The 26,888-nt window shown below is 39.3% G+C and overlaps 2 protein-coding genes across 3 annotated transcripts in view; one reads left to right on the plus strand and one right to left on the minus strand.

Annotated features, from left to right (window-relative positions):
• Nucleotides 1–1,375: 1,375 nt before the first annotated feature.
• The window catches only part of PNPLA8 (patatin like phospholipase domain containing 8), a 139,928-nt gene continuing 114,415 nt past the window's right edge, over nt 1,376–26,888 (plus strand). The window contains exon 1 of one of the 2 annotated variants that reach the window (XM_068550362.1): nt 1,376–1,750. The gene's annotated coding sequence lies outside the window, so the exon portion shown is untranslated. The remainder of the gene's footprint in view (nt 1,751–26,888) is intronic. The other variant, XM_068550364.1, reaches the window with a different exon arrangement.
• The window catches only part of NME8 (NME/NM23 family member 8), a 34,446-nt gene continuing 16,660 nt past the window's right edge, over nt 9,103–26,888 (minus strand). Inside the window, exons 9-15 of the mRNA XM_068549797.1 lie at nt 26,469–26,656; nt 22,772–22,944; nt 15,049–15,193; nt 14,260–14,367; nt 10,785–10,936; nt 10,093–10,237; nt 9,103–9,340 (exon numbers count right to left, since the gene is read on the minus strand). Of these exons, the coding sequence (XP_068405898.1) occupies nt 9,103–9,340; nt 10,093–10,237; nt 10,785–10,936; nt 14,260–14,367; nt 15,049–15,193; nt 22,772–22,944; nt 26,469–26,656 (1,149 nt within the window). The remainder of the gene's footprint in view (nt 9,341–10,092; nt 10,238–10,784; nt 10,937–14,259; nt 14,368–15,048; nt 15,194–22,771; nt 22,945–26,468; nt 26,657–26,888) is intronic.

The following is a 26,888-nucleotide window of genomic DNA, read 5'->3' on the forward strand; positions in this document are numbered from 1 at the left end:
AAAAGCCAAACCGCTTTGGCCCTTAAGGAAAGCCAGACAGGTGTTTAGTGTAGCATCTAAAGAAACCTAGGAAAGGCCATGAAAAGGCATTGGTACCCTAGTTTACCTCCTTAGCATAGTAGGAATCTGGGGAGGGGGGCGCGGGGAGGCGAGTTACAACTCTCAATGGAAATGAAGAAAAAACGCTTCTGTAAAACTTTTTTTTTAAAGTGCAAAACGACATAAGAGTTTGGAGATGACTTTACAAACTTAAACACTGTTTCCTTTGAATATTTAACTGAAATCATATACTGCATATCACACAAAAACGTAATTAGGCACATTTATTAGTTTGATTAATTGATAAAAGATCAACGAGGCCACTGTTTGGTTATTTATTATAAAAGAGTTGAAAATGAACAGCAGCCCACACTGAGAGTAACATAACAAGTGTGGAAGTGGCTTTTGTGTGAGAGCCACGAATTTATTTTTCTCCCTTAAAATATTTTCTCCACCTAGATACATATGAGAGGTAAATATAAATATATGGAGAGGAAGGCTGTGGTACCATCTCTGAAATAGGTATTATTCGAGAGTTGGGTTACTTTAATCAGAAAAAAATAACAATTTTGCAATGTGTTCATCAACAAATTTCATAATTGAGGACAACTAGAGGCATTTATTTTTAAAAATACTTTTGCTGGCCTTTCAATAATACAGTACCTATGTATTTTCTATAAAGCATTCAATAAATGCATAAAATAAAAATAATGGAATTAAAATCCTACCTAATCCCACTCACCACTCTGCAGAGATAATCACTGTTAGTATTTTGGTATATAATTTTCCAGGTGTTTCCTCTGCATTTATATAAATACTCGCTCTGTACATCCATTCTTTTCCCAAGTTCTTGTATCATCTTTACGATTGTTACTCTGAACCCTTTCTCGGGTAGATTGCCTATCTCCACGTCACTTAGTTGTTCTTCTGGGGTTTTATCTTGTTCCTTTGGAACATATTCCCCTCATTTTGTCTAAATTTCTATTTATATTTTTATGTATGTGGAAGGTTAGTTATGTTTCTTGACCTTGGAGAAGTGGCCCTCTGTCGGGGACATCCTACGTATCCCAGCAAGTACACTCCCCTCTTGTCGCCCAAGGTTCAGGGACCAGCTGGTCCCAGGGTAGGTTCTGATGTGCGTTTTCAGACTCGATTCCGCAGGCTGCTGGATCGTGGCTTCTTCGCTTCTCTTGTCTGCCGCCTGCTTGTCTAAGTGGCTGGCGGAGACTTAGTGGGTGGGGCGGTGCCTGCCCGCTGGTGGGTGGGGCGGTGCCTGCCCACCGGTGGGTCTTGGCCCTCTGGTGGGCAGGGCCATGCCCAGAGGTGGGTGTGGGCTCAGCCTGTCCGCCGATGGGTGGGGCTGCGTTGCCGCCCTGTTGTTCGTTTGGCCTGAGGCGTCCCCGCACGGGAGCCTGCAGGCGGTTGGGCAGGGCCGGCTCTTGGTGCCCACGTGGCAGCCTCCAGGGACTTCCCTGGTGGTCCAGTGATTCAGACTCTGCACTTCCAACGCAGGAGGTGCGGGTCCTGGTCAGGGAACTAAGATCCCACATGCAGCATGTTTAAAAAAACAAAAACAAAACCCAAAATGGCCGCCTCCAGGAGCGCTCACGCGGAGGACTATTCCCCCAGGACCTGCGCCTCCAGTGTCCTTGCTCCCACAGTGAGCCACAGCCGGCCCCCGCCTCCCCCGGAGACCCTCCAGGACCCGCAGGTAGGTCTGGCCCAGGCTTTGCTTTGCCCTGGGTCCCGGTGCACGTGAAACCTTGTGTGCGCCCTCCGTGAGCGGCGGAGTCTCTGTTCCCCCCAGTCCTGCGTGGCTCCTGCGCTCAAGCCCCGCCGGCCTTCAAAGCCAAATGCTCTGGGGGCTCCTCCTCCCGAGGCCAGACCCCCAGGCTGGGGAGCCTGGCATGGGGCTCAGAGCTCTCACTCCTGTGGGAGAACTTCTGCGATATAATTGTTCTCCAGTTTGTGGGTCGCCCACCTGGGGGTATGGGATTTGATTATATCGTGAGTGCGCCCCTCCTGCCATCTCGTTGCGTTTCTTCTTTGTGTCTTTGGATGTAGAATATCATTTTTGGTAGGTTCCAGTCTTTGTTATCAATGATTGTTCGGCAGTTAGTTGCGATTCGGGTGGCTCGTGAGAGGGGGCGAGCCCAGGGTCCCTCGATTCCACCACCTTGTCCTCTTGATGAAGCCACTTTCTTCAGAAAACTCCCAATTCCTTCAAATTCCATCAGTCTGGTTACCAAATACTTTTCCCCTGGCTTCTGCTGGTTGCCAGCAATGCCAGGCATTCCTTGGCTTCAGGCAGGATAACTCCCATCTGTGCCTCAGCAGTCACATGGCGTTCCTCCGGGTATCTGTGTCCAAATTTCCCTCTTCTTGACAGTCACTTCTCTCGCAGTCCTCATCTCCCTCTATGCGTTTATATAATGATAAAAAAAAAAAAAAATTAGGAGCCTATTATACATACTCTTTCATAACCTTCAGTCGGCCCTTTATATGAAGTAGCTCTCATGTCAATAAAGCCCAGGCCAGCTTCTTTATTATAATGGCCACGAGGTATTCCGTGGTGAGCATTACTCAACAGACCCTCATGTAACTAGGGATTTAGGTTGTTTCTTAACTGAATGTACTGAATAACTGAATAAACAGCTTGATAGCTAATATCTATGCACATCCTTAATTAGTTCTGGGGGATAAGTTCATTTAAGTGGCATTGCTGGGCCAAGGAGTATGCCCAGCAAGGAAAGTTCTTGAACCTATTGTCAGTAATCCTCCAGAATGCTTGGCCCATAGGTGTATCAAAGTGCTGATTTTCCAGCTCCTTACTAAAATTATCTTCTCCTTCTCGTAACTTTTATAAATTTTAGCTGGGAACTAGATGTCTCTCTTCATCTGTGAGCCCTCTGCTGGCAACATTCTCCACACTCCCGGCAGCTGGGGAATGAATGACTAGTTTATTTTGTCAATAACTTGTGAGAATGGACTTTTCGAATGTGGTTCCCAAGGCATGCCAGGGGAGGACAGATTTTTATGACCCAAATAATTTTCCACTGTTATTGATTTCTCAGGACCAGGAAAAAAAATGAGGCACAAAAGAATACAAGCCATAAATGCTTTCTTGTATTTTGTCTAATGAACATGTGTTGCTTTTATAATTAGAAGATACTACAAACATACTATGAAAGAGAGAGAGAGAGAGAGAGAGAGAGAGAGAGATTGAATGTACCAATAGTATGGATTTAAGCCAGGTGGACATGCAGACATGAAAACTATTTTATTGCTTACATGTGTGTTAGTCTGGGTGCTCACAGAAGCAGGCACCAAAATGGAATTAAATGAAATGTGGACCCTATTAGAGGAAACACCTGTGAGAGAGAGAGTGAGGCAGGAGGTGAACAGGGCTGGGAGAGCCGTGAGAGAGAGGGAAGAGGGACGGAAAGCTGGGGAGGAAGCCCTCCAGACTGCCTCAATGTCTAAGGAAGGTTTGGCAAGGCTACTGGGGAACTTGGACCCAAGCCAGCCATCAGGGAGTCCCTAGTCTCCAGGGACAGCTCTGCCTTCCTATCCTACAGATCTTACAATATTTACTATTCTACCTAAGAGAGGTCTCTTTCTACTAGAATGTAAGGAAAGGAAAGTTTTGAAAGAAACTCTATGGTGTGTAATTTTAGTGATATATTTTAGAGGGAAAAAGAACATACTTGATTAGCAATTAAATTTAGATAAGAGGGAAGACTCAGAACCAGAGGGCTCTATACCAAATCTCAAAAAGTTGTAATAACATGAATAATAGGATGAGGTCTAAAAAACTGAAGTTAAGCAAAAAATTGTATTATGAATAGAGTTCCATCGTGGTATCAAGGGATATCTAAGATGCTGTTGTTGAATCAAACAGATGGGTTTTTAAAATTTATTAACATTTTTAGTCATCTAATGGCTTCAAGTATTTATTGTCATTGAAATATTTCAGCAGCTGAAAATCACGTGAACCATTGCTTAGTAAACTTTCTTCCTTTCTGAAAAGCATTTTAAAAAACTGGCTTTGGAGGTCATCCAAAGTAGCTTCCAAGAGGTGAACAAGTTCAGACCGTACAGGCAAGCATCAGTAGCAGCAGATTTTGTTTTTTGGCTGCATTGGGTCTTCGTTGCTGCGCGTGGGCTTTCTCTAGTTGCCGCGAGCGGAGGCCACTCTTCGTTGCGGTGCACAGGCTTCTCATTGCGCTGGCTTCTCGTTGCGGAGCACTGGCCCTAGAGTGCGCAGGCTTCAGTAGTTGCAGCGTGCGGGCTCAGTAGTTGTGGCGCATGGGCTTAGTTGCTCCGCGGCATGTGGGATCTCCCCGGACCAGGGATCGAACCCGTGTCCCCTGCATTGGCATTTGGATTCTTAACCATTGCGCCACCAGGGAAGACCCCAATAGCAGCAGGTTAACTCCAGTGAAAAGAAAGGGCGCCAAGAGACTCCAGGAAGAGGGCCATAAAATAGAGCGTAGCATATTTTAGGAAATCTGTCCATTTTCTGCAGAGCATCTGCTTACAGGGAACAGGATCCAGGGAGGGGATCCTGGAAAGTATTAGGCTCTAATCCAGAATGCTTCAGGTCTCCTGTCTTGGAAGGGGGCTAGAGGGGCTAAGCAGAGCAATCAGAGAAGCTCTGGCTTCAGGGTCAAGGTGCATGACTGAGCCAGTGCTGAAGGATGGAGACTGTTGTGGACGGTGCAGTTCACGAAGAGCAGACTCACCCCCAGCTCTGTCTGGCTGTTGGGATAGAGGTGCTTCCTTCCCTCACAGGCACACCATTGCCTGCCTTCTGAGCCAGTCCGTGTATTTGGACCCATATCCCCACCGTCATGCGCTTCTCATCATGGTTACAAATCTCAGCCCAGTGCTCCAAGGCACGCCCACCAGTTCTGCAGTCCTCAGCTGCCTCAGCCACAGTGGCCAAGGATATGTGTCTTCTGCCTGAAGTCCAGCTAAGATTCAAGATCACACCACTGAGCTGGAGCCCTGATAACTTTCTAGTCTTTTCTAACCTTTCTTCCTCTGGGGCAAGACGATATTCCCAGATACCACCAACCCCAGCTCCCCAAATGCCTGCCGCATGCTGCTGCATCCCACTCACCAAATTTAATCCCCTCAAGACCAACACTGACATAGACTAAAGTTTAATTGAATATCTCTTTGGACATTGATTGTTAGTTTTCTGACTACTGAAAGCTAATTCTACAATCTGAAAGAAATAGCTTTTCCCTATGTCTTGCTTTTAAAATCTCCGTACAGCTACGTACACATAGACAACTGAGTGAATCATGCCATCTGCTGGTTATTAAGAGTTTTTGGCTTTAATGCTTTTGAAGTCCTGGACCACTCCAGAGGCAATAACAGTGTGTCACTTAACACAGTCATATTACGAATGCCCCAATACTACCAGGCGTGTCAAGCATCAGATAAGGGTATTCAATTTGAAGGAGTGAGGAAGGTGAAGGTTTTTACTATATTTATTTCTCTGCACAATCCAAAGAAACCCAATAATTAATTTACCCTAGTTTGAAAACAAATGTATTCTAAAGGAAAAAATGAGAAATATACTTACGGATAATTCACATGTAATTAGATTTTGTATAATTTACCAATACAGATGGGTATTCACAGGTCTGCTTTTCAAACCGTGCTGGAATACTAGAGTTTGGGAGTGAGTAATATATTATTAATACCAAATGATCAAGAGGTGATGTCAGCAAGATGGCAGAGTAGGAAGCCCTAGACCATCCTTCCCCCAAACTCACCAGGTCAGCAGATATTCATGGACAGATTCCCTTGTGAGAAATCCAGAAACTAAGTGAAAAGCCCCTGCACTGTAGGTGATCATGAAACCAGACCCTCCCACCTCAGGCTTAAGGCACCCTTAGGAGTGCCACACAACCAGAAAGAGACCCCCTAACTCCAGGGGAGGGAAGGAGTTGGTTCACGTGTCCGGTGCTCCAGTTTTCCTGAGAGGGATCCCAGAGGATTAACTTCTGTCTTGTCAGCCTTGGAGTTGGATGGACCCACTGCAGCCTAACAACCTGGGGAGAAGAGAGATGGCAGCTTAGGATGTCAAACATCAGAGGTCCCTCTTCTGCCCAGTGCAGAGAGAGCAGATGAAAAAGCAGAGGTCTGGAGAGAGGCCCCGCATCCCACATGGGCAGGAGGGCCACATGGGGTCTGGCTCTAATGACCTCTGCAGCCTCCCCATCAGAGGCACAGTGTGAGGACCTGCTTGTCCAGGCAGTTGCCTAGGCGGGTGGCGGTAGGACCTGGCCACACAGGCCTAGAGGGCATGGATGCCTGCGGCCAGGTACCGGCTTGCAAACTGCACTGCCCACACCGTGCAACTCTCAGCATCCAAGGAGCCCAGATCCCCACCCCTGTGTCTGGACTGTGTAGGCAGAGGCAGGGTCACAGGCATGGGTACCTAGGGGCCATACCGCTCTGCCAAGGTCAGCTCACTCGAAAAGAAAGGAACCTGTTTCCCTGAAGGTTTTAATTTTTATGAAGACCAGTTTATCTTTTTCCTTTGTTGCCTGTGCTTTTGGGGTCATATTTAAGAAACTATTGCCTAATCCAAGGTCTTGCAGATTTTCCCGTTTTTTTCTTTTAAGAGTTTTATTGTTTTAGCTCTTAAATGTAGGCGTTTAATCCATTCTGAATTATTTTTTTGTATATAGTGTAAGGTCAGTGGTCCAAGTTCATTATTTTAAAGGATAGCTAGTTTTCCCAGTACTGTTTACTGAAGAGACTCTTCTCTTCTCACTGAATGACCTTGGCACCTTTGTCAAACACCAACTGACCATGGATGTAAAAGTTTATTTATAGGTTCTCAGTTCTATTCCATTTGTTTATGTGTCTTTCCTTATGCCACTACCACACTGTTTTGACCAGTGTCACTTTGTAATAAGTTTTGAAATCAAGAAGTGAGAGTACTCCAACTTTGTTCTTTTTCAAGATTATTTTAGCTATTCTGAGTCCCTTGAAATTTGATATGAATTTTAGTATGGGTTTTTCCATTTCTGCAAAAAATACTGTTGGGATTTTTATAGAGATTGCATTGAATCTCTATATTAATTTGGGTAGCATTGTCATCTTAACAGTATTAAGTTTTCCAGTCCATGAACACAGGATGTCTTTCTACTTATTTGTGTCTTCTTTAGTTTCTTTCATCATTGTTTTATAAGTTTCAGTGTAAAAGTCTTGCACTCGTACACAGATTAAGTTTACTCCTAAGTATTTTACTCTTCTGATGCTGTAGTAAATTGAATTGTTTTTTTTAAATTAATTTTTATTGGAGTATAGTTGCTTTACAATGCTGTGTTAGTTTCTGCTGTGCAGCAAAATGAATCAACTATACATATACATATATCCCCTCTTTTTTTGGATTTCCTTCCCATTTAGGTCACCACAGTGCATTAAGTAGAGTTCCCCATGCTATACAGCATGTTGTCATTAGTTTTATATATAGTATAAATATTATATGTAGTATCAATAGTGTATATGTGTCACTCCCAATCTCCCAGTTCCTCCCCCCACCTTCCCCCTTGGTATCCATACATTTGTTCTCTACGTCTGTGTCTGATTTTGAAAATCCTACCCATTTTTCAAGATCTATTTCATCCCTTACCTTCTCCAGCTCCTACCCATCAGACATACACCCATCAATTCAGCACTGAAATATACACTAATTCAAAATCCCCTGTATTATTCATAATGTTCCGCTTATCACAAAAGGGAGGGATATGTCGACGTTAGATCTACACCATATTTCTAATAGATGCAATAAAAAGAATGTAGTTCTACTCACTACCACCCCCCAGTCATTCATCATTGACATGCTTAATAACGTACTGTCTGATGATAGTTATAATTAGATATTGTTTCTGTGAGTTTTGTCTCCCCATTATATTTGCATTTCCCTGACGGTAACAGCCTTCATGATTATGTATTAACCAAGAACCCATAGTTTTGTATTAACCAAGAACCCACAGTTCAAGCAGACATACAATACATATTTTCCCAACATCAGTGTTCAAGGGTTGTGCCATCATGCTTTGGTTTATAATTGAGTCAGACTAATGGAATGAGCTGCACTATGCCAGAATTTATTTTATGCATCTAATATTTTGATACAATCTTCTTATACCTGGAGAAATCATGGCCTAAATGACAATATGAGGAAACAATGTGCTTGCTCGTCTCTCCCTGAGGAAGCTGGTTGGGTGTGGAGGGGTTGCTCCATTTCACTTAGCTTCCTCATTGCGCTCTGGAGGCTGCGTCTCCATTTGGCTCGTCCAGGTGGGGACTACACTCCACTTGTGAAGAAGCTGTAGAGTCATATTCGAGTCAGCAGCCGGCGCCATATAGGTGTACATTCGTGAGCCTGCTCTTTGAAAATAAAGAAGGAAAGCAGGTTTGATGGGAAAAATCATCTGTCTTACACTCTATCTCCCACATTGCCCAGGATAGGAAAGTTTTTAAGTTTTTGATCACCAACTGAGCAGACTCAATCCACATACATATTATGTTGCTACCTCTCCCCAGTAAGCACCTCTTTGTCAAGGAATAGAAATGATTGCCTTTCACTCTGTACTTTCTAATATTCTATTCTATTCCATTATCATATAGCACCCACAGGTAGTTAATAGGCTCCAGGTTTCCAGATACTTAGAGAATAGAGTTGAGGCTGCTGAATGAGACTTTGGCCATTCAGAGTGAAGAAGTGGAGGGAAATCAAGGACAGAGACTGATGAGCCTGAGTCATGGCAGATGGCACAGACAGCTCGAGACCAAGGCTTGCAAACCCACGGGTGTCTCACTTGCCCCACTGTCTCCCAGGTCCCTGGCATGTACAAGGCTTGGCTTTGAGGCTCCCAGGCTGCTGTGGAACCGCAGAGTGTGTCTGGCAGGAAATGAGGTTTAATACAGGAATATGGGAAAAGGTCTGGTCTTTCCACAATGGCCTTATCTTAGGCCCAGCCACTGTAATAAGAAAAGAAGATAGAATAATAATTAAAGAGGTACTGTACTTTAATTTTTCTCAGGGTTCTCAGCAACAAAATCTTCAAACACTCTATTAATAGTCTCCACTGCCTCCTGCATATTAGAAGCTCCATGGACAGCATTTTTCAAAATACTTCTTCCAAACTGGGCTCGGATAGAGTCTGGGGACAGAAGTCTTGCTTCCTCTGGGTCTACGGGACCCATCAATCGTCTCCAGTCGGAAATAGCATTCCACTTGGTCAGGATCATGACCAAAGATGGACCCCTGCAAACAACAATGCTTTCAGAAGACTTGGGCTATTGACAACTGTAGAGACTGCATACACAGCTAAAGACAGAATGCCACAACTTCATCCAGAGAGCTCATCTTTATTCTTTGTCCTCGTCAGTGTGATTTTGTGCTTTCTTTTTCCTCTTTGTTTTTTAAAAAAAATTTTTTTTTTGACTGCACCGTGCGTTTTGCAGGATCTTAGTTCCCCGACCAGGGATCGAACCTGTGCCCCCTGCAGTGGAAGCTGTGAGTCCTAACCACTGGACCACCTGAGAATTCCCTTGCAACAGGCTTTTGTGCTAGAAGAGTGTTGTAGTTTAATTGTAGGGATACATGCCAGGCACTATTCCAATTACTTTCAATGTAAATTACTTCCCGTATATGAAGTAGTTAGCCCTCACAATAGTACCTGTGAGGTAGGTACTATTATCATCCCCATTTTATGGATAAGAAAACTAAGGCAAAGATTAAATATGTTGGCAAAACAGGGATTTCAAACCAGATAGCCTCTATATCTAATGTGAAAACCTAAAAAAACAGAGAAAGGAAGGAAGGAGAGAGAGGAAAACAGAGAAAGAAAGAAGGAATTAGACAAAAAAAAAAAAAAGAACTCCAAATACTACCAGGGTGTCTTTTCATGAATTGTATTAAATGCAATATTTTAATGAATTTTTGTATTTTTCAAAGTTTCTACAACGAACAGTTACCACTTTTATAATGCAAAGACCTATATATCAGAAACTTACTCTGATAAAACTTCCAATACATCTTTATAAAAGTCTTTTCCTTTTATTTTAAAATAAACTTTGTCCGCTTCCTCTTCAGTTAGGAGCCTCTCCTTCATCTGTGTTATATCAAATCCAGCCTCTTTGATAAGCGTCAGGATATCCTCTAGGGAAAACAGATATTTGGTAGTCTTGGCAGACTGCCTCTACTTTTGCTCCATATTCAAGTGGATTGAAATAACTAAGGAAGGTCACAGTGTTACTTGCATCCAGTGGTTTTAAAAAACCAAAACTATGCTGCACTAAACTGAAAAAGCACCAGATGGATGTTCAGAAGAACTTCAGTATGTTAACGCGGATGTTCAGTCTCTGAGATCCATCTTTCCAGAATCCACCTGGGAGGAAATCTGCTCCTGGGCTAAAAGTGAACACGTGTTTTCATCCCCATGCTGCAAATGCCAAGGAACTTCCTGCTGCACGTGGATTGAAAGGACCAGCCACTCTGAACCCTTTTCCCTGAACCAGCAGGGCACCACTAAGGGAATTAAATGAAGTCAGTCTGGTCAAAATCCCACCCACAGCCTAAACTTGGAGCGCTACCTCGTGACAATGAAGTTGCTCATTCCTTTATTCTTTCAACTTTCCTGTAGTTTGCAAAATTTCATAAAATTTGAAGAGAAATGTATACATCAGCTCTATTTTTATATATTTACCTCTTTGCTCTTGTGTTACATGAGGTTTAATCAGTGCTGCAGTGTGTTGAGGAGGAAAGAAATATCGTATGTCCCTTTCAGCAGCTTCTAATGAATCACTTCCATACAACTGGTTGATAGGCAAACTCTCCATTGCAAATTGTGCGCATAAACTTTGAAAAAGAAGTCAAGTCATAAGCTTATAACATGACATGTAATATAACACAACATAACACAATGTAAAACTATTCATATTTGCATTGTGCAAACGGAAGTAACTGCAGAGTGGCTTGGGGCACGCTACTTCCTTCCAGGGAGGAACAGTCGTTAGGAAGAAAGGACATGAACATTTCAATAATCATCATAATGGAGACTGACAGCTGTGAAAGATGGAATGAACACCCTGGAGCAGTGAAAAAACACAGACTATAGAACCCTGGTGGCATCACTTGTTAGCTGTGTGATACTGGGCAATTAGTTCCCTTCTCTGTGCTTTAGTTGTCTCAAACATAAATATGATAATAAACCCTGTTTTGGAAGGAGATTTTGAGGATGCAATCAGATGATAATATTTGAAATATATGGTACATATTAAGCTGTCAATAAATATTCCTTCCCCTTCTTCATCACTAAATAATATCAAGCACTAGAGATGGCATTTGACCCTATACCAAAGATACCAAATTATAAATGTTGAATCCAGGAGACACTGCAGTGGAACCCTCCAGGTGAGTAAAGCAGCAATACAAGAGGAGCGTACAGGATGGCTTTGTGGAGAGAGGCAGGAGTGACACTGATGGTAATGGACAATCCATGCTGGGGTAGACAGTTTATTCTGGTTCCGTTTCTGTATGATAGGTGCATACATAGCTCTGAAATCAGTTGTCGTTCCTCAGTGTTTTTCAGTTGCCCCTTTTTCTTTCTGTCTCTCCATCTCTTTATATTTCAGTAGAGGAGATACTTATTGCTCATTACATTTTCTGCCCTTTGCACACAGTCCTAAGCAAGCGACCCACAAAATCCAGCCACAGTGAATAACCTGCCTTCTTGTTAATAGGCTGACATCACTGGAAACTTGGCTTTCTGTCCTCAACTTAAAGACCCTCTTCTTGCCTCTCTGGTTTCAGTGACCATTTCAGATTTCCTTTTTTCGTTATCCAACTTGACCCTCCACTCAGCCCTTGGCTGTTCTCACACCTCTGGTTTGAAGACATTAGCAGACTAAGACCCGTGGAGCCTGTGATTGCCAGGGATGGGGGATTTGCACAGTGAATGATAAAAACAGCCTAAGCCATCGTCAGCACTGACTCCATTCAATGCAGAGAACTACAAGCGGCCCCTCTGTTAGGCTGTTAGATGTGGTTATTGGAAAAAGTAAGAGTGTGTGTGTGTGTGTGTGTGTGTGTGTGTGTAAGGATGGGAGAGAAGGGTTGCTGTGTTTCTCTTGCATGCAAGTGATCGTATTTCAGATTAAGCAATGGGGAGTGTAGACTATGACGCCCAAGGACAGGAAAGGGCAGAGCTCTGCTGAAGGAGTTGTTTCTAAAGCAACCTGGAAAAGGGGGACCAATCAAAAATAATGGTTAAGAGTAATTGTGAACTTGTGGCAACATTAGGGATCGTAAGGGCTTAGGATGGGAACTCTCACTATAATAGTGGGGAGGAGAGGGGCAATTACTGAGTTCCTTCACCTGGAGAAAATGTCTCTATGCTGGTACGTAGCCTCCACACTTGGAACCATAATTTCTAGAAGAGTGTGCCTACACGCATAGGCCAGGTACTGATAGGAATTCCTCTCTCTGAGGCCATGTATCGCATTCTCTGCTACATTTCATTTAAGAGGTTCTGTGGCACCCTGCTCATTCCACATAAAGAGTGTCCAACACATATTATCCTTTACAGTAATTGTCTGGCACAGGAGCAAAGACGTAAGTGAGTAGGGCCAAAAGGAGGGGTGAAATGTATCCATTCAGGACAAGTCTGATTCATCATCTCCTACCCAAAAGAAAACATTACAACTTTCATATATGTGATGTTTCATTAGTCCTGTTATTTATTGTGTCAGTGGGTATGCAAGTTTGCTGTGCCTGATAAAGCATCTTTATTCTTGCTCACTTAAAGGAGGGCTTTTCTTCCCGACTTCAGTCCTACTCTGAAATCAGCACAAAGAATTCAAGCGAATTACAATTCAGTTTGTTTCCATCAGCTACATGCCAAGAATGGAAATGCATGAGATACTACCTCCCTCCTCTAACTGAGACCAAGTCCAACATCTAAGATCAAAAAATACTTTTAAAATGCTGCCTAGGTAACAGGTAACATGCCAGGGTTGAGCTGATTACAAAGTTCTAAGATTCATCAGTACATTAACATAGTAAATGTTCCTACCAAATTGTAGGCTACATATTGTTAGTCATCATTGTCTTGAAACTTTTTTTTTTTTTAACATCTTTATTGGAGTATAATTGCTTTACATTGTTGGGTTAGTTTCTGCTGTATAACAAACTGAATCAGCTATACGTATACATATATCCCCATATCCCCTCCCTCCCACCCTCCCTATCCCACCCATCTAGGTGGTCACAAAGCACCGAGCTGATCTCCCTGCTATGCGGTTGCTTCCCACTAGCTATCTGTTTTACATTCGGTAGTGTATATATGTCAGTGCCACTCTCTCACTTCGTCCCAGCTTACCCTTCCCACTCCCCGTGTCCTCAAGTCCATTCTCTATGGCTGCGTCTTTATTCCTGTCCTGCCCCTAGGTTCTTCAGAACCATTTTTTTTTTTTTTTTTAGATTCCATATATATATGCGTTAGCATATGGTATTTGTTTTTCTCTTTCTGGCTTACTTCACTCTGTATGACAGACTCTAGGTCCATCTACCTCACTACAAATAACTCAATTTCGTTTCTTTTTATGGCTGAGTAATATTCCATTGTATATATGTGCCACATCTTCTTTATCCATTCATCTGTTGATGGACACTTAGGTTGCTTCCATGTCCTGGCTATTGTAAATAGTGCTGCAATGAACATTGGGGTGCATGTGTCTTTTTGAATTATGGTTTTCTCTGGGTATATGCCCAGTAGTGGGATTGCTGGATCATATGGTAGTTCTATTTTTAGTTTTTTAAGGAACCTCCATACTGTTCTCCATAGTGGTTGTATCAATTTACACTCCCACCAACAGTGCAAGAGGGTTCCCTTTTTGTCTTGAAACGGTTATGATCAATTAAAGAATCTGAAGCAACTATCACACCCTTCTCAAAATAATTTCTCCTAAATAGTGCATGGGGCAGATATTTCTGCCAAGATATGGCCTTTTGGCTGGGTAGCTACCACTTACCAGTCTCAAACCAAGCAGCCCACAACCTTCTCTTGCAAAGCCTGAGAAGAGAACCTTGGCCTAGAGCTCTGGTTCCTATACCCCCGTATCCCCCCAAAAATCACAATGGCTCCCACGAAAAAAGTTTGAGACCCATGACGTGAATCATACCTGTCTGGAAGGTATTCTTTGGCTTCTTCCACAGTGCTTGGTCCAATTAACTGTTTCCAGTGTCCTAAACCATTTTCTCTTACTAAAACAAGGGCTAGAGATGGACCGCTGTTAGAAAAGAAAAAACAAAGTTAATGAAAGGATGGCTTGTAGCTAATTATAGGTAGATAATACAAGTGTGTTTGTTAGACGAAAAAAGTAAAATAACCCTTTTTATCAAGAGTACGAAATTAATTTCTGTTGGTGTACTCTCAACAGCATATTCATAAAAGAATGGAAGCAGAGAAAGGAAGGGAAGAGAAAGGGCTTGGTTCTGAGAGAGTGGTCCCTATATTGTCCCCATGCTCCTGCTGATTTGTATACCCTTGCTGGCTTTCTGCCCCAGCTACTGTTTCATTTACTCTTCTAGAAACCTGACAGATTTCTAGCATCCCATTCGTCTCCTAGGACTAGTGATCTTTAGGATTACCAAAGTCCTTGAGAGTCAGTCACAGCTCTCTTACTTGGACTTCATGAGGCTGCACACTCTGGCTTCTGGCATTCAACTCAACTGGACTCCAGGGGCTTCACCCAGAGCCTTGCATTGCTCTAATAACATTCCAGGAGGACCAGAGAAGACACACAGTTGAGCAGGGAATCAAAATGGGAGGGAGATTGGCAAAGAAGTAGACTCAGCACGTCTTCACAGAATTGAGAGATTTGGCAACTTGTACAGAAAGCAGGGTTAAGAGGTTTAAATGATTCAAACATAAATCAGACTGTGCTTTCTCAACCTGCAATCTGTTTTACCTGGTCATATTTTCTATAAGATTTCCAAAATAATCTTTATTTTCATATTCCATGCACAGTGTTTTTGCTTCTTCTTCTGATAACACTATTTGTCTCTGCATCAATATTTTAAAGCCTTCATCTTGAATAATATTCAAAACATCCTCTAAATAAAAAGTCATATAATAAGTTTTAAAGTGCTAGATTATTGGTTATACACACAATACAGACTGTATTATCATGAGGACATAGAATGCATTTCATTCTCATATATGAAATTTAAGTTTATAAAAATAGCTTATTAGATTTTAATTTAAGGTGAATAATATTCTTAACATATCAAATTTATGATGCCATTTCCAATTTTTCAGTGGACCAAAATCTATAGGTTTGGGGATGGGGGATTTATTTTTTTAAAAAATTGTATAGTCAGATAAGTTTTATTTCACACATAAAGTTAATATAATGACATTCTCAGATGTGCTAGGGCTCAGAAAACAAAATAACTAAGTACATATCTTTTTTTAATGTGCTTAAATATAAGCTCTAGATAACTGAGAGATGAAATATAATTAAGTGATTAAAAAGTGTGAAATTAATGGACCTAAGGACTGTGGGAAGCATGAAAACTGGTTTATATAAGAAAAACTCTATATACATCTGCTGTATACCTACCTGATTATAAACAAAATATAAATTGCAAAATACCATCAAAAGACATGTCATGTAAAAATAACTTAACCACCATCTGCGTACTAAAACTTCAAAGAACATTAACAAAAGCTAAGATAATAGAAGAAATTGGAAGTGGGGTGGGGCTGAGAATGGGGAGAGGAATAAAACTCTGCTAAACTTGAAACAAATATTTACTCTTGATTTTGCAAAATAATAAAATATGAGTTTAAACATACTTCAAACGTGTAAAAACAACATAAGTATAACTGATTAAAAAGATAGTCATCTCCCAAAATCCTGGAAAAAGTAATTGCAAGAGGTGCTTAGTCCTTATAGCAAAATACCTAAACCAAAGATTACAGCAAGGAAGCATAGAAAACAGAAATAAACACAGTTGTAATTATAAAATTGTATGAATTAAGGTCCTCTACTGATAGAAAGAGTCTCAAATTAAGGCCAACCCATTTCCAAATTCAGAACACTGAATACTAAAAATTATGAGTCCAAGCTAAAAGCAGGAAATTCTTAATTACTGAGCAATAAGGAATTATAATAAATGGAGGAAAATTCAAATCCAGAAGTTAAGAAGGGAACAAGAATAGACACCCAAGGCATCAGAATGAATGCAAATGAATTATTATAGATAAAAACAAAAGTTAAGAAATTATGAAAGAAATCCTATTGCATTGTTTTTTGAAAAAAATTGTAATGCTTTTTTTTTTTTAAGAAAGTGAGCTTCTAATAAATCTAATCCAGCAAAAACTAAGAACAGACAAAGCACATTATGAATGAGAAATAGGTGCAATTACCCACCATGATATTAAAACAGTTTTTGGTGGGTGTCCTAGGCTAGTACATTTGAAGGTAAAGAAATGAATTTCAAAGGAAGTATAAATTGCCATTCAATGATCCAAGAAGTTTTAAAAACTGGAAGATAGGTAACTGGAAGAAATTTTAAAACTTGTCTAAAAGCCTACTTGTCCTCCCAAATGAGGGATCAGCTTAGGTCGCTTAATTAATAAATTTTAAGTTATGTACAGTTCATCTGACACTTAAAACTCCCCCAGTGTGCTTAACATAAAGAAAAGTTAGAATAATCCTGACACAATACCTGGGAAAGATTAAAGAACAATATTTTAACGAAAATAAATATTATCAAACCAACTCCAATAGCATGGTATACACATGAGCTATGAAAGTTTATTCACAGAACCCAGGGGAGGATGAACATTTGAAAATCTGTTATAATTGTATCAATAGGTCAGCAGGTCAAAGGAGAAAAAATATTTCATGTTCATCTCAGTAAATAATGAAAAAGCATTGGATTACATTCAAAATCGTTTTGTATCATGTGGCAGATAGAAAGATTTTGGAATATAGAGATTTTTGCCTAAACTCTAAAGCCAACATCATAATTGAAAACACTGGAGGCATTAATATCAGTCAGGGGTAAAACAAAAGCAAGATGTTATCCTAATGGCCTTTAATTATTTAATATTTTTCTGGAAGTACTAAGCAATCCATAAAGATAACAAATTTTTTTTTTCTTTTTTATCAATATTTTTTATTGAAGTATAGTTGATTTAAACTGTTGTGTTAATTTATGCTATACAGCAAAGTGATTCAGTTATACATATATACATTCATTTTTTAATATTGTTTTCTATTATGGATTATAATGGGATAATGAATATAGTTCTCTGTGCTATACAGTAGGACCTTGTTGTTTATCCATTCTATATATAATAGTTTGCATCTACTAATCCCAAACTCCCAATCCTTTCCTCCCCCTTGGCAACCACCAGTCTGTTCTCAGTGTCCGTGATTCTGTTTCTGTTTCATAGATAGGTTCATTTGTGTCATATTTTAGATTCCACATATAAGTGATATCATATGCTATTTGTCTTTCTCTTTCTGACTTACTTAGTATGAGAATCTCTAGTTGCATCCATGTTGCTTGCAAATGGCATTCTTTCGTTCTTTTTATGGCTGAGTAGTATCCCATTTTATATATGTACCACATCTTCTTTATCCATTCATCTGTCGATGGACATTTAGGTTGTTTTCATGTTTTGGCTATTGTGAATAGTGCTGCTATGAACATAGGGGTGCATGTATCTTTTTGAATTAGAGTTATGTCCGGATATATGCCCAGGAATGGGATTGCTGGATCATATGGTAATTCTATTTTTAGTTTTCTGAGGAACCTCCTTACTGTTTTCCACAGTGGCTCCACCAACTTATATTCCCACCAACAATGTAGAAGGGTTCCCTTTTCTCCACACCCTCCCCAGCATTTGTTATTTGTAGACTTTTTTTTTAATGCTGTAATATGCTACTTTATTCAAAGTATCATATGGTCATTGTCCTACACAATAATTAATTGATAGATAATTATCCAAGTATTCAAATACATTGATATTTTATCATAAAATAATTATTTTGGTAGACTCTACTACATTTTTAAAAATGATTTTACATATTAGTCAACTTGATTTTTATAATAATCCTACAAGCAGATAAAGTAGAAGGATAACAAAATTGAACAAAATGGGTAACATTACGTTTGCATGTAAGCTGTTTGGAAAATTCAAGAGTCTATTTTTAAAAGGTAAATAGTATTAAAAAACATAATTCAGTAAGTAAAAATATACAGAAGCCACTGTATTTCTTATACAGAAAATAAATTTAGGGGGAAAAAGATGTCATTCACTATGGGGAAAAAAACTAGGAATAATCCTGAAAAGAAATAGCTAGCACTAAAACAGCAACAACAACTATGAACAGCTGACCTTTTATTGAGTGAATACTTCAGAGCAAAGAACATTACATATATTACCATATTTAACTGAAAAATAAGATAACAAGGGCTATAATAAAGAAAACTTATATTTGAATAAAAGATGTAATAGAGGAATAGAGGTACACTATATTTCTTGAAAATAAATGAGAATATGGTAAAGATGTCAATTTTCTTCAAGTTAAATAATCCACACAGACTTTGTTTTAGAATTTCTTGAAGTGACCCAGAATAATTAAATGTCAGTAATCGTCAACATTTACTGAAAAAGAAGAGTGATGAGTTACCACGTAACTACCAAATGGCAAACATAGTAACCTGAAATGATCAGAAACTGAGGTTAAAGTCAAGCAGTGGGCCAGTGGGAGAGTGATATAGAATAACCAACTTCAAATTTTGTTTTCCCCCTTTTTAAATAACACCTTTATGCCATCCTCAAGTATCAGTACGGTTTGCACATCACAGTAGTAATATGTTATTATACTAACAGCTACCACCAAAATTCTTCATAGGAGAAAATTGTATTTGCTTGGGAAAAATTATTTCAACAAATTATTAAGAGTAGAAGGTGAGATCTTTGCAACTTGGTTGAAGGTGGATTTGCTTTGCTTAGAAAAATTGAAAAAATTATATTTGCTTCCCAGGAACAGGAGTCAGGGTTTCGGTGGCAATCCAAATCAATATGAAAGGTACCAATATGGAAGCAGAAAAGTGCTAGATACTACCAAGAACTGTTGAACAGAGGACAGGCCATTTGAAAGTTTGGCAATTTGGAAGTCGTTGGTGAACTTGACTAGTATAGTTCTGGCCAGAAGCTCAATTGGAGGGGGTTCAGGAGTGGGTGAGGGTCAAGAAGACGATTCGCTGAGCCAGACAACTCCCTGAGAAGTTGCCCATTGCCGAGGAGCAGAGAAACGGGGTATCAGCTGAGGGGGTGTGGGATCCAATGAAGTTTTTCTGGTTTTGTTTTTATTTCACTGTTATGTTTATTATTATGTTGGAGCATGTTTCTGTGCTAATAGGGAAAGCTCAGTAGCAAGGGAGGAAGTGATGTTGCAAGAAAAGAAGGGGCATTTGCAGATGTGAATTCCTTGAGAAAATGGGTAGAAATGGCATACATGGACCAAGAAAAGGGCTGGCCATTTTTTTTTTTTTTTTTTTTTTTTTGGGCCACGCTGCACGGCTTGCGGGATCTTAGTTCCCTGACCAGGGATCAAACCCCAGCCGCCTGCAGTGGAAGCGCAGAGTCCTAACCACTGGACCGCCAGGGAAGTCCCAAGGGCTGGCCTTTGATGGATCATGTACACAACAGGGTTGCCTCCCCTCCTCCCAGCCAGCAACACTGCTTCTTATTTACAGAGGAACCAGGTAGCAGAAGACACACCCGTCAACTTCCTGCCACCAGCGCATCAACTGGATCTGTGTCTATCCAGCCCTCTTTCCCTCTTGCTATATAGAAGAGAAATCTCTTCTAAGCCCAGTCCTATGCATCTGCTACAGAAATTATTTCCTTCCAACTCTCAGTGACCTTGGCCTGTCCTAATCTTCTCTCTCTTTCTTGTATCTTCAGCTGTTCCTTCTCTACTGGTTGGTTCCTTCCCGTGAGCCTTTATCTACAATCAGAGTTTTCCAACCTCAAAATAAAATAACAGTTAAAAATCTGTCAAATATTACTTCTTTAACTCTGGCTTGTTCTGGTTTCATTGTGTATAATCTCCCACCCCAATTTTGAGACTAACTTTTGCTGCAGGCACTCCCCTGAAACTACTCAAGATTCCCCTTTTCCTGGCTAATTCAAACTTGACTTGTTTAGTCTCTGCGTAAACAATGCTTCCTCCAAGAAGCTTCATGTAACCGTCCCTGCTTGGCTAAGCCATACTTATCCTTCCACTCAAATATGGGCTGTGTGTCCCACCTATTTGATACCCAGTGAGGCATCTCTTATCTTAGCACTTTCCATACTCAGCTGTTATTACCAATTACTTAGATGTATTTTGCAGCAGATCGTTGTACTAGTCGGGATAAAGATTATGCTGTGTAGAAAATTAAACCTAAAACCCTAGTGGCTCAACACATCAGAGATATACTTATCACCAATGTTACATGTTTATAATAAAGATGCCTATAGCAGCTTTATTTATAATAGCCAAAAACTGGAAGCAACTAAGATGTCCTCTAATAGGTAACTAGACAAACTTTGGTATATTCATACAATGTAATGTTATTCAGCTATAAAAAGAAATGAGCCACAAAAAAGAAACAAAGGAACCTTAAGTGTATATTGTTAAGTAAAAGAAATTCATCGCTGTATGATTCCAAGTGTGTGACATTCTGGAACTTGCAAAATTATAGAGACAGAAGAAAGATCAGAGATTGCTGGGGGTTGGGAGGGAGGAATGGAAGGATGAATAGGAGAAGCACGAGGGATTTTTAGGCAGTGATTCTACCATGTATGATACTGTAAAAGGGATACATGACATTATGATTTTGTCAAAACCCATAGAATGTACAAAACAAAGAGCAAACCTTAATGTCAACTATGAACTTTAGTTAATAACAATGTATTGTTATTGGTTCATTAGTTGTAAAAATGTATCATAAGATACTAATAGAAGAAACTGTTGCAGGGGCAGGCATATGGGAACACTGTACTATCTTTCTTAATTTTTCTGTAAATCAACAGCTATTCTAAAATATAAAGTCTCTTCATTCAAAAAAATATGTACATATTGTTCAAGGTTTAAAAGGCAAACAGAAATTTCCAAAGAAGAGAACTCTAGGCCCAGATAGCTTCACTGGTAAATTCCAGTAAATATTTAAGAAAGATGTAATATCAATTCTACACCATCTCTTCTAGAAAACAGGAGTGACTGCTTTTCATCTCATTTGATGAGGGAGGCCTGCATTACCCATTACCCTAACACCAAAACCAGATAAAGACATTACAAGAAAAGTCCTCAACAAAATATTGAAAATTCAAACCCCGCAGTATGTAAAAAAGGACAATATACAACCACCAAGTGTGATTTATCTGGAGAATGCAAGGCTGGTTCAATATTCCAAAATCAAAGTAATTGCCATATTATTAAACTCAAGAAAAAATTTTGAGAAAATACAACATCCATTCATGATATTAAAAAAAAAAAACCAACACGCTCCCAAAACTAGGGATAGGTAGGAATTTCCTTAATTTAATAAAGGGCATATACAGCTAACATTGTACTTAATGGTAAAAGACTGAACGCTTTTACTGTAAGATCAGGAGCAAGGTAACTTGTATACTCTCATCTCTCTTATTCAACATCATACAGGAAGTTCCAGCCAGTCCAATGAGGCAAACAAAAGAAATAAAAGGTGTCCATATTAGAAAGGAAGAGGTAAAACTGTCTCAATTTGTAGATGATATTATTGTCTACATCGATGGTTCTCAATCCTTCAAGGGTGCATTTAACAACATCTGGAGATATTGTTTGGTTTTCACAACTAGGAGGTGAGGAGATGCTACTGACATGTAGTGAGTAGAGGCCAGGGATGTTGCTGAACATCTTCCAATGCACATGACACAGCCCCTCAACAAAGCATTTCCTAGCCCAAAGTGTAAGTAGGTCTGAGGTTCAGAAACCGTGGTCTACATAGAAATTCCCAAGGAAACTATGTCAAAGCTCCTAGAACTAAGTAGTTTAGCGAGTCAGAGAATACAAGGTCAACATACAAATATCAATTGTATTTCCATACACTAGATATATAAAAGAATTAATAGTGTGAATTTATGGTTTTTGTTCTTGCTCTGCCAATATTCACTCTACTCTGTGAATATGGGATGAAGTTAAAAATAACTAGCACTTTTTAAGTGCCAGGCACTTTATTTATGTTTTCTCACTTTAATCTTCTGAATTTAAGCATGAAGAAATAGACTTGGTAAAGTATCCTTTTTCAAATCACACTATTAATGAGGGTTTTACCCAAGCTTTGAACTAAGGCATTTCAGACACGAATGCTTCTAATCTTTATTATGTAATAATTCTTGCCCTGTTAAAATCTACCCTGACAAATTCCTAGGTTAGAAAACACTTTCTGAATATTGTAATTACAAAAATGTTTTATTCTTTTTATTGAGAAATTAGTAAATTAGTGTTAACTAAATTTCTTACTTCAAGTGCTTTTTCTTAAATGTTAAATTTCAAACTAGTATCTTTTAATATAATTATACTAGAGCTTATTCAAATCCCATGTACAAAGTAGTTAAACAATTTATACTTTATTCCTTACCTTTCCTTTCATTAAAGAGGGCTGGTCGAAGTAATGCCAGTATCTTTTCTAATTTTATGCCTTTAATTTTTTTAAAATGAGGGATGAAGACATCAATAAACTTAGTATTACTTATATTCTCTTCAACATCACAAAACTGAGATATTTGTTGTCTTTCCAGGTATTCTTGGAAACTGTTGAAATCCAAAATATAATTATAAAGTGAAGTTTAATAATCATGCCAGAAAATTAAAATTGATAATATGTTCACAAGTAAATTAGAGTTTAGTAAAACAAATAAAAATTGAATTTCACATAAAGGTAAGATATCTCTCTATCACATCAAAGAATATGTATTTAGTTCCACCTTTATTGAACCAATCTAAAAATCAATTACATGAAATCATGTATGTTTGATTTCATGAGAGGATTTTACGGAGACCAAAATAAAATATGTTTAAAAATTTTTTTCTTTCCTCTATGTAAAGCTTTCCAGATAGTTTCTATTTTTCCTTTTAATTTTGTCTGTGAATCAAGGCTTATGTAGGAATGCATTTCATGTTTTCAAATAGATAAGACATTTGGATCATTTTATTATTTCCAACTTTATTGGATTATAATCAGCAAATGCATGTGGTGAGATCTCAATTTTTAAAAATTTGTTAAGGTTTTCTTTGTAAACAAAGCAAATTTATTTGTGGGATTTGAGGTTATATATTCATATTTCATATATCATAGATCATTTATTATACACAATTATGGAATATGTATTTGCCATCCCTATATATCCTTGCTTTTTTGTCTGGTGTGTATTGAGATCTCTGACCATAAAGTTATTTTTATCCAGTTCTCCTTGTTTTTCTGGTACTTGTATCTTTATATATGTTATCTATGTTGTTTGGGGCATACATTTTTTGACTATCTTCTTCATAAATGTTTTCTTATACATCATGTCCTTCTTTATCAAGTTTAACACTTTTAATGTTCAATTCTAATACTTTATTTTTCCTGGCTAATTTTTTTACCATTCCTTTATTTTTAAAATTTTTCTTTGTCTCTTCTAAGTAGAATATAGATGAGTACAGTTTTTAAAACTTTTTATTTTGAAAAAATATAAATTGGCAGAAAAATTGCAAGATCAGGATAATGAACTTTAGATTCAACAACTGTCAGCATTTTGTCACATTTGTTCTTTCTCTTTCTCTCTCATCCCCCAATGAGAGTGTGTGTGTCTATGGGTGTGTGTGTCTGTGTGTGTATTTTGGCTTAACCATTTAAGAATAGACTGCAGATATTTTCACCATTCACCCTCCTAAATACCTCAGGAAAGTTTACACTGATATAAGACTATTATCTCATGAACAGTCCATATTCAAATTTCAGCAGTTTTATAATACTCTCCTATCGACAGTAATTTTTCCTAATCCTGGATCATACGTTGCATGCAGTTGCCCGAAATGCCTAGTCTTCTTCAACCTCTAACAATGACTCAGCTTTTCTTGTTTTTTCTTTTTAATTTCTTTTTTTTTTTTTAACATCTTTATTGGAGTATAATTGCTTTACAATGGTGTGTTAGTTTCTGCTGTATAACAAAGTGAGTCAGCTATACATATACATGTATCCCCACATCTCCTCCCTCTTGCGTCTTGTCTTTTATGATACTGATATTTTGAAGACTCCAGGCCAGTTGCTTTGTACAGTAGACTCCTCATTTTGGATGGTTTCAAACTATGGAATGGCCCCATAGTTTCCTATTACATTCTGGGTATGATACTTTGGGAATACCACACCAGCATACATCACAATAGGAGGTACACAACGTCAGTTTTTCCCATTATTGGTGATATTAACATGGTCAGAGTGGTATCCCCCAGTTTTCTCCACTGAAAAGCTACAATTTCCACTTTGTAAATAATAAGAAATCTGAAAGGACACTATTTGAAAATGCATATATTATTCATACAATGGATTTAGCACCCACGGATGATTTTTGTCTGCATCAATTATTATTATATGGTTTTTAATTTAGTTTGTTTTTGATCTTAATCTGGTAATCTCTATATTTGACAGGATAGTTAACCTTCTCGTATTTAGTATAACAGCCATATACCTGACTATATTCCTTCCATCTTACTTTATATCTACTCTTTATTCTGCATGAGAGTTTATGTCCTTGATCCTTTAGGTCTGGATCTACTTTAAAAAATGGCAGGTGGAAGTTTCCAGCACCTGTTAGGCCATGTCTGCAGAAAAAGAGCTGTGAAAATGATTCCCAGGAAAACATGCTCCCCACCACTTGGTGCTGCCTGCTTGGGCCGATGATCGGGATAAACACAGGCCAGAGGAAAAGAGGATGTCTATTAAAAGGAAAATACTGCAGACTTTGCAAAATAACATCAACACATCTCATTCCACCCCAATCCCGCCAAGTGCTTAAATTGTTCATCTTATTATGTGCATATTGAACAACTGGAGACAACTGCTTCTAAAAGCTGGATGCAGTAGACACCTAGCTGAATAACAGCACCAATGGAACACTGACTCCTCTTATGCCAGCTGTGTTAATAGTGTTTCACAGAACACTTTTTTTAAAACATGGCTCAAAAATTCTGGTATGAAATCTGGTATCTTTTTGAGCCCAACACTTCCCACCCAAACCTGCTCTCTAACCACTAAGTATCATTTTCCCTTAAAACTCACAGAGTAACTACTACTGTTTACAAAGCGCTTTGTCAGCAGTTGATTTACCCTATGAGTTCTTCTATCCCACTTAATAAAACTGGGAATTAATGATATTAGGGTCTCCCTGCTACCTAAAAATTATGACATCGCTAGGGACCAGCAGATGGACCTACTCAAGAAAAGCCACTATAACTTATTAATAAGACAGCAAGGAAAGTTCCAGAGATGCTCAGCCCAAACATGCAATGGAGATGGGCTACCCAGAAGGGGGAGACACACATCGCGAAGCCTCAGGACTCAGCTACTCTGAACCTGGTCCTGCTTACCCACCTTTCTTTCAGACATGGCTCTGTTAATTCATGGGGTGAGCACTGGAGTTTCTGCATCTTCAGAGGAATAAAAGGCACAAATGGCAAGTGCATAAAACCAACAGTCTGTAAATGACTTATGTTCACTTTTGTATATTTACAAACCGTTAACAAAAATATACAACTGTTTAGTTGTTAGCAATTTCTCACCACTCACTCACTGCCTTGAGTAAAAGGGCAGAGTACTTTGCTGTCTCTATAGGACATGGAGAGGTAGAACTGGCATGTGGAGACAGGAGAGGAGGCTGGTTTGGGAGGGACTAGGCCTGTTCCCGTTCTGCCCCATGAGGCCAGACTGGTGTGCCCAGCATTAGAGAGACAAATGGGAAATTCTTCCCTTTCTAATCCTCTTGACATAAACTTTGAGGGCAACTCCAGCTTTGCTGAATATATAAAATTTTAGACTGGAAGGAATAGTTGTGGCTTCGACATAAAGATGTTTGTCCTTTTTTTTTTCTTTTTGGCCATGCGGTACAGCATGTGGGGATCCTAGTTCCCTGACCAGGGATCAAACCCGTGACCCCTGCAGTGGAAGCACGGAATCTTAACCAGATGGACCACCAAGGAAGTCCCTAAAGATGTTTGTCTTTAGATTTGTGATATTTGGACATTACACTCCATTACCTACTAACACATTGTAAGCAATTCGTTTCCTGGTCTGGAGCTACCTTTCCCTCTTCTGCTTCATCCCCAAGGACTTGGCTGTCTCCTGGTGGTCATCCCATGGTTCTTTAGATTCCGTCTCAGAATTAGATTCACTTTCATCCCAGGAAGGCTGTTTTTCCTTTCCTTGCGATACAACTAGAATATAGCTTAGGCCACTTGTCATAAAAGAAACAAAATCTTCAAAGTCAGGCTACAAAATAAAATAAAAATAATATTATTAGGCTCCCAAAATGGATAGAGTACAATGGTGGCCCCTACCCAAGTCAAGGACATCTTCCCCTTCATGATCACTGGGCAAGAGAAAGTTACACACAATCCTCCTGTTAACAAACACATCTGTGAAGGACAGAGTTCACAGCTGGCAGGGACTGATCTTAAAGATAGTCTCATAACTACTCTCAAACTGCAGGATGCTTCCAAAT

The sequence above is a fragment of the Eschrichtius robustus genome, chromosome 8 (genome assembly GCF_028021215.1).
Source record: "Eschrichtius robustus isolate mEscRob2 chromosome 8, mEscRob2.pri, whole genome shotgun sequence".
NCBI classification, from domain to species: domain Eukaryota; kingdom Metazoa; phylum Chordata; class Mammalia; order Artiodactyla; family Eschrichtiidae; genus Eschrichtius; species Eschrichtius robustus.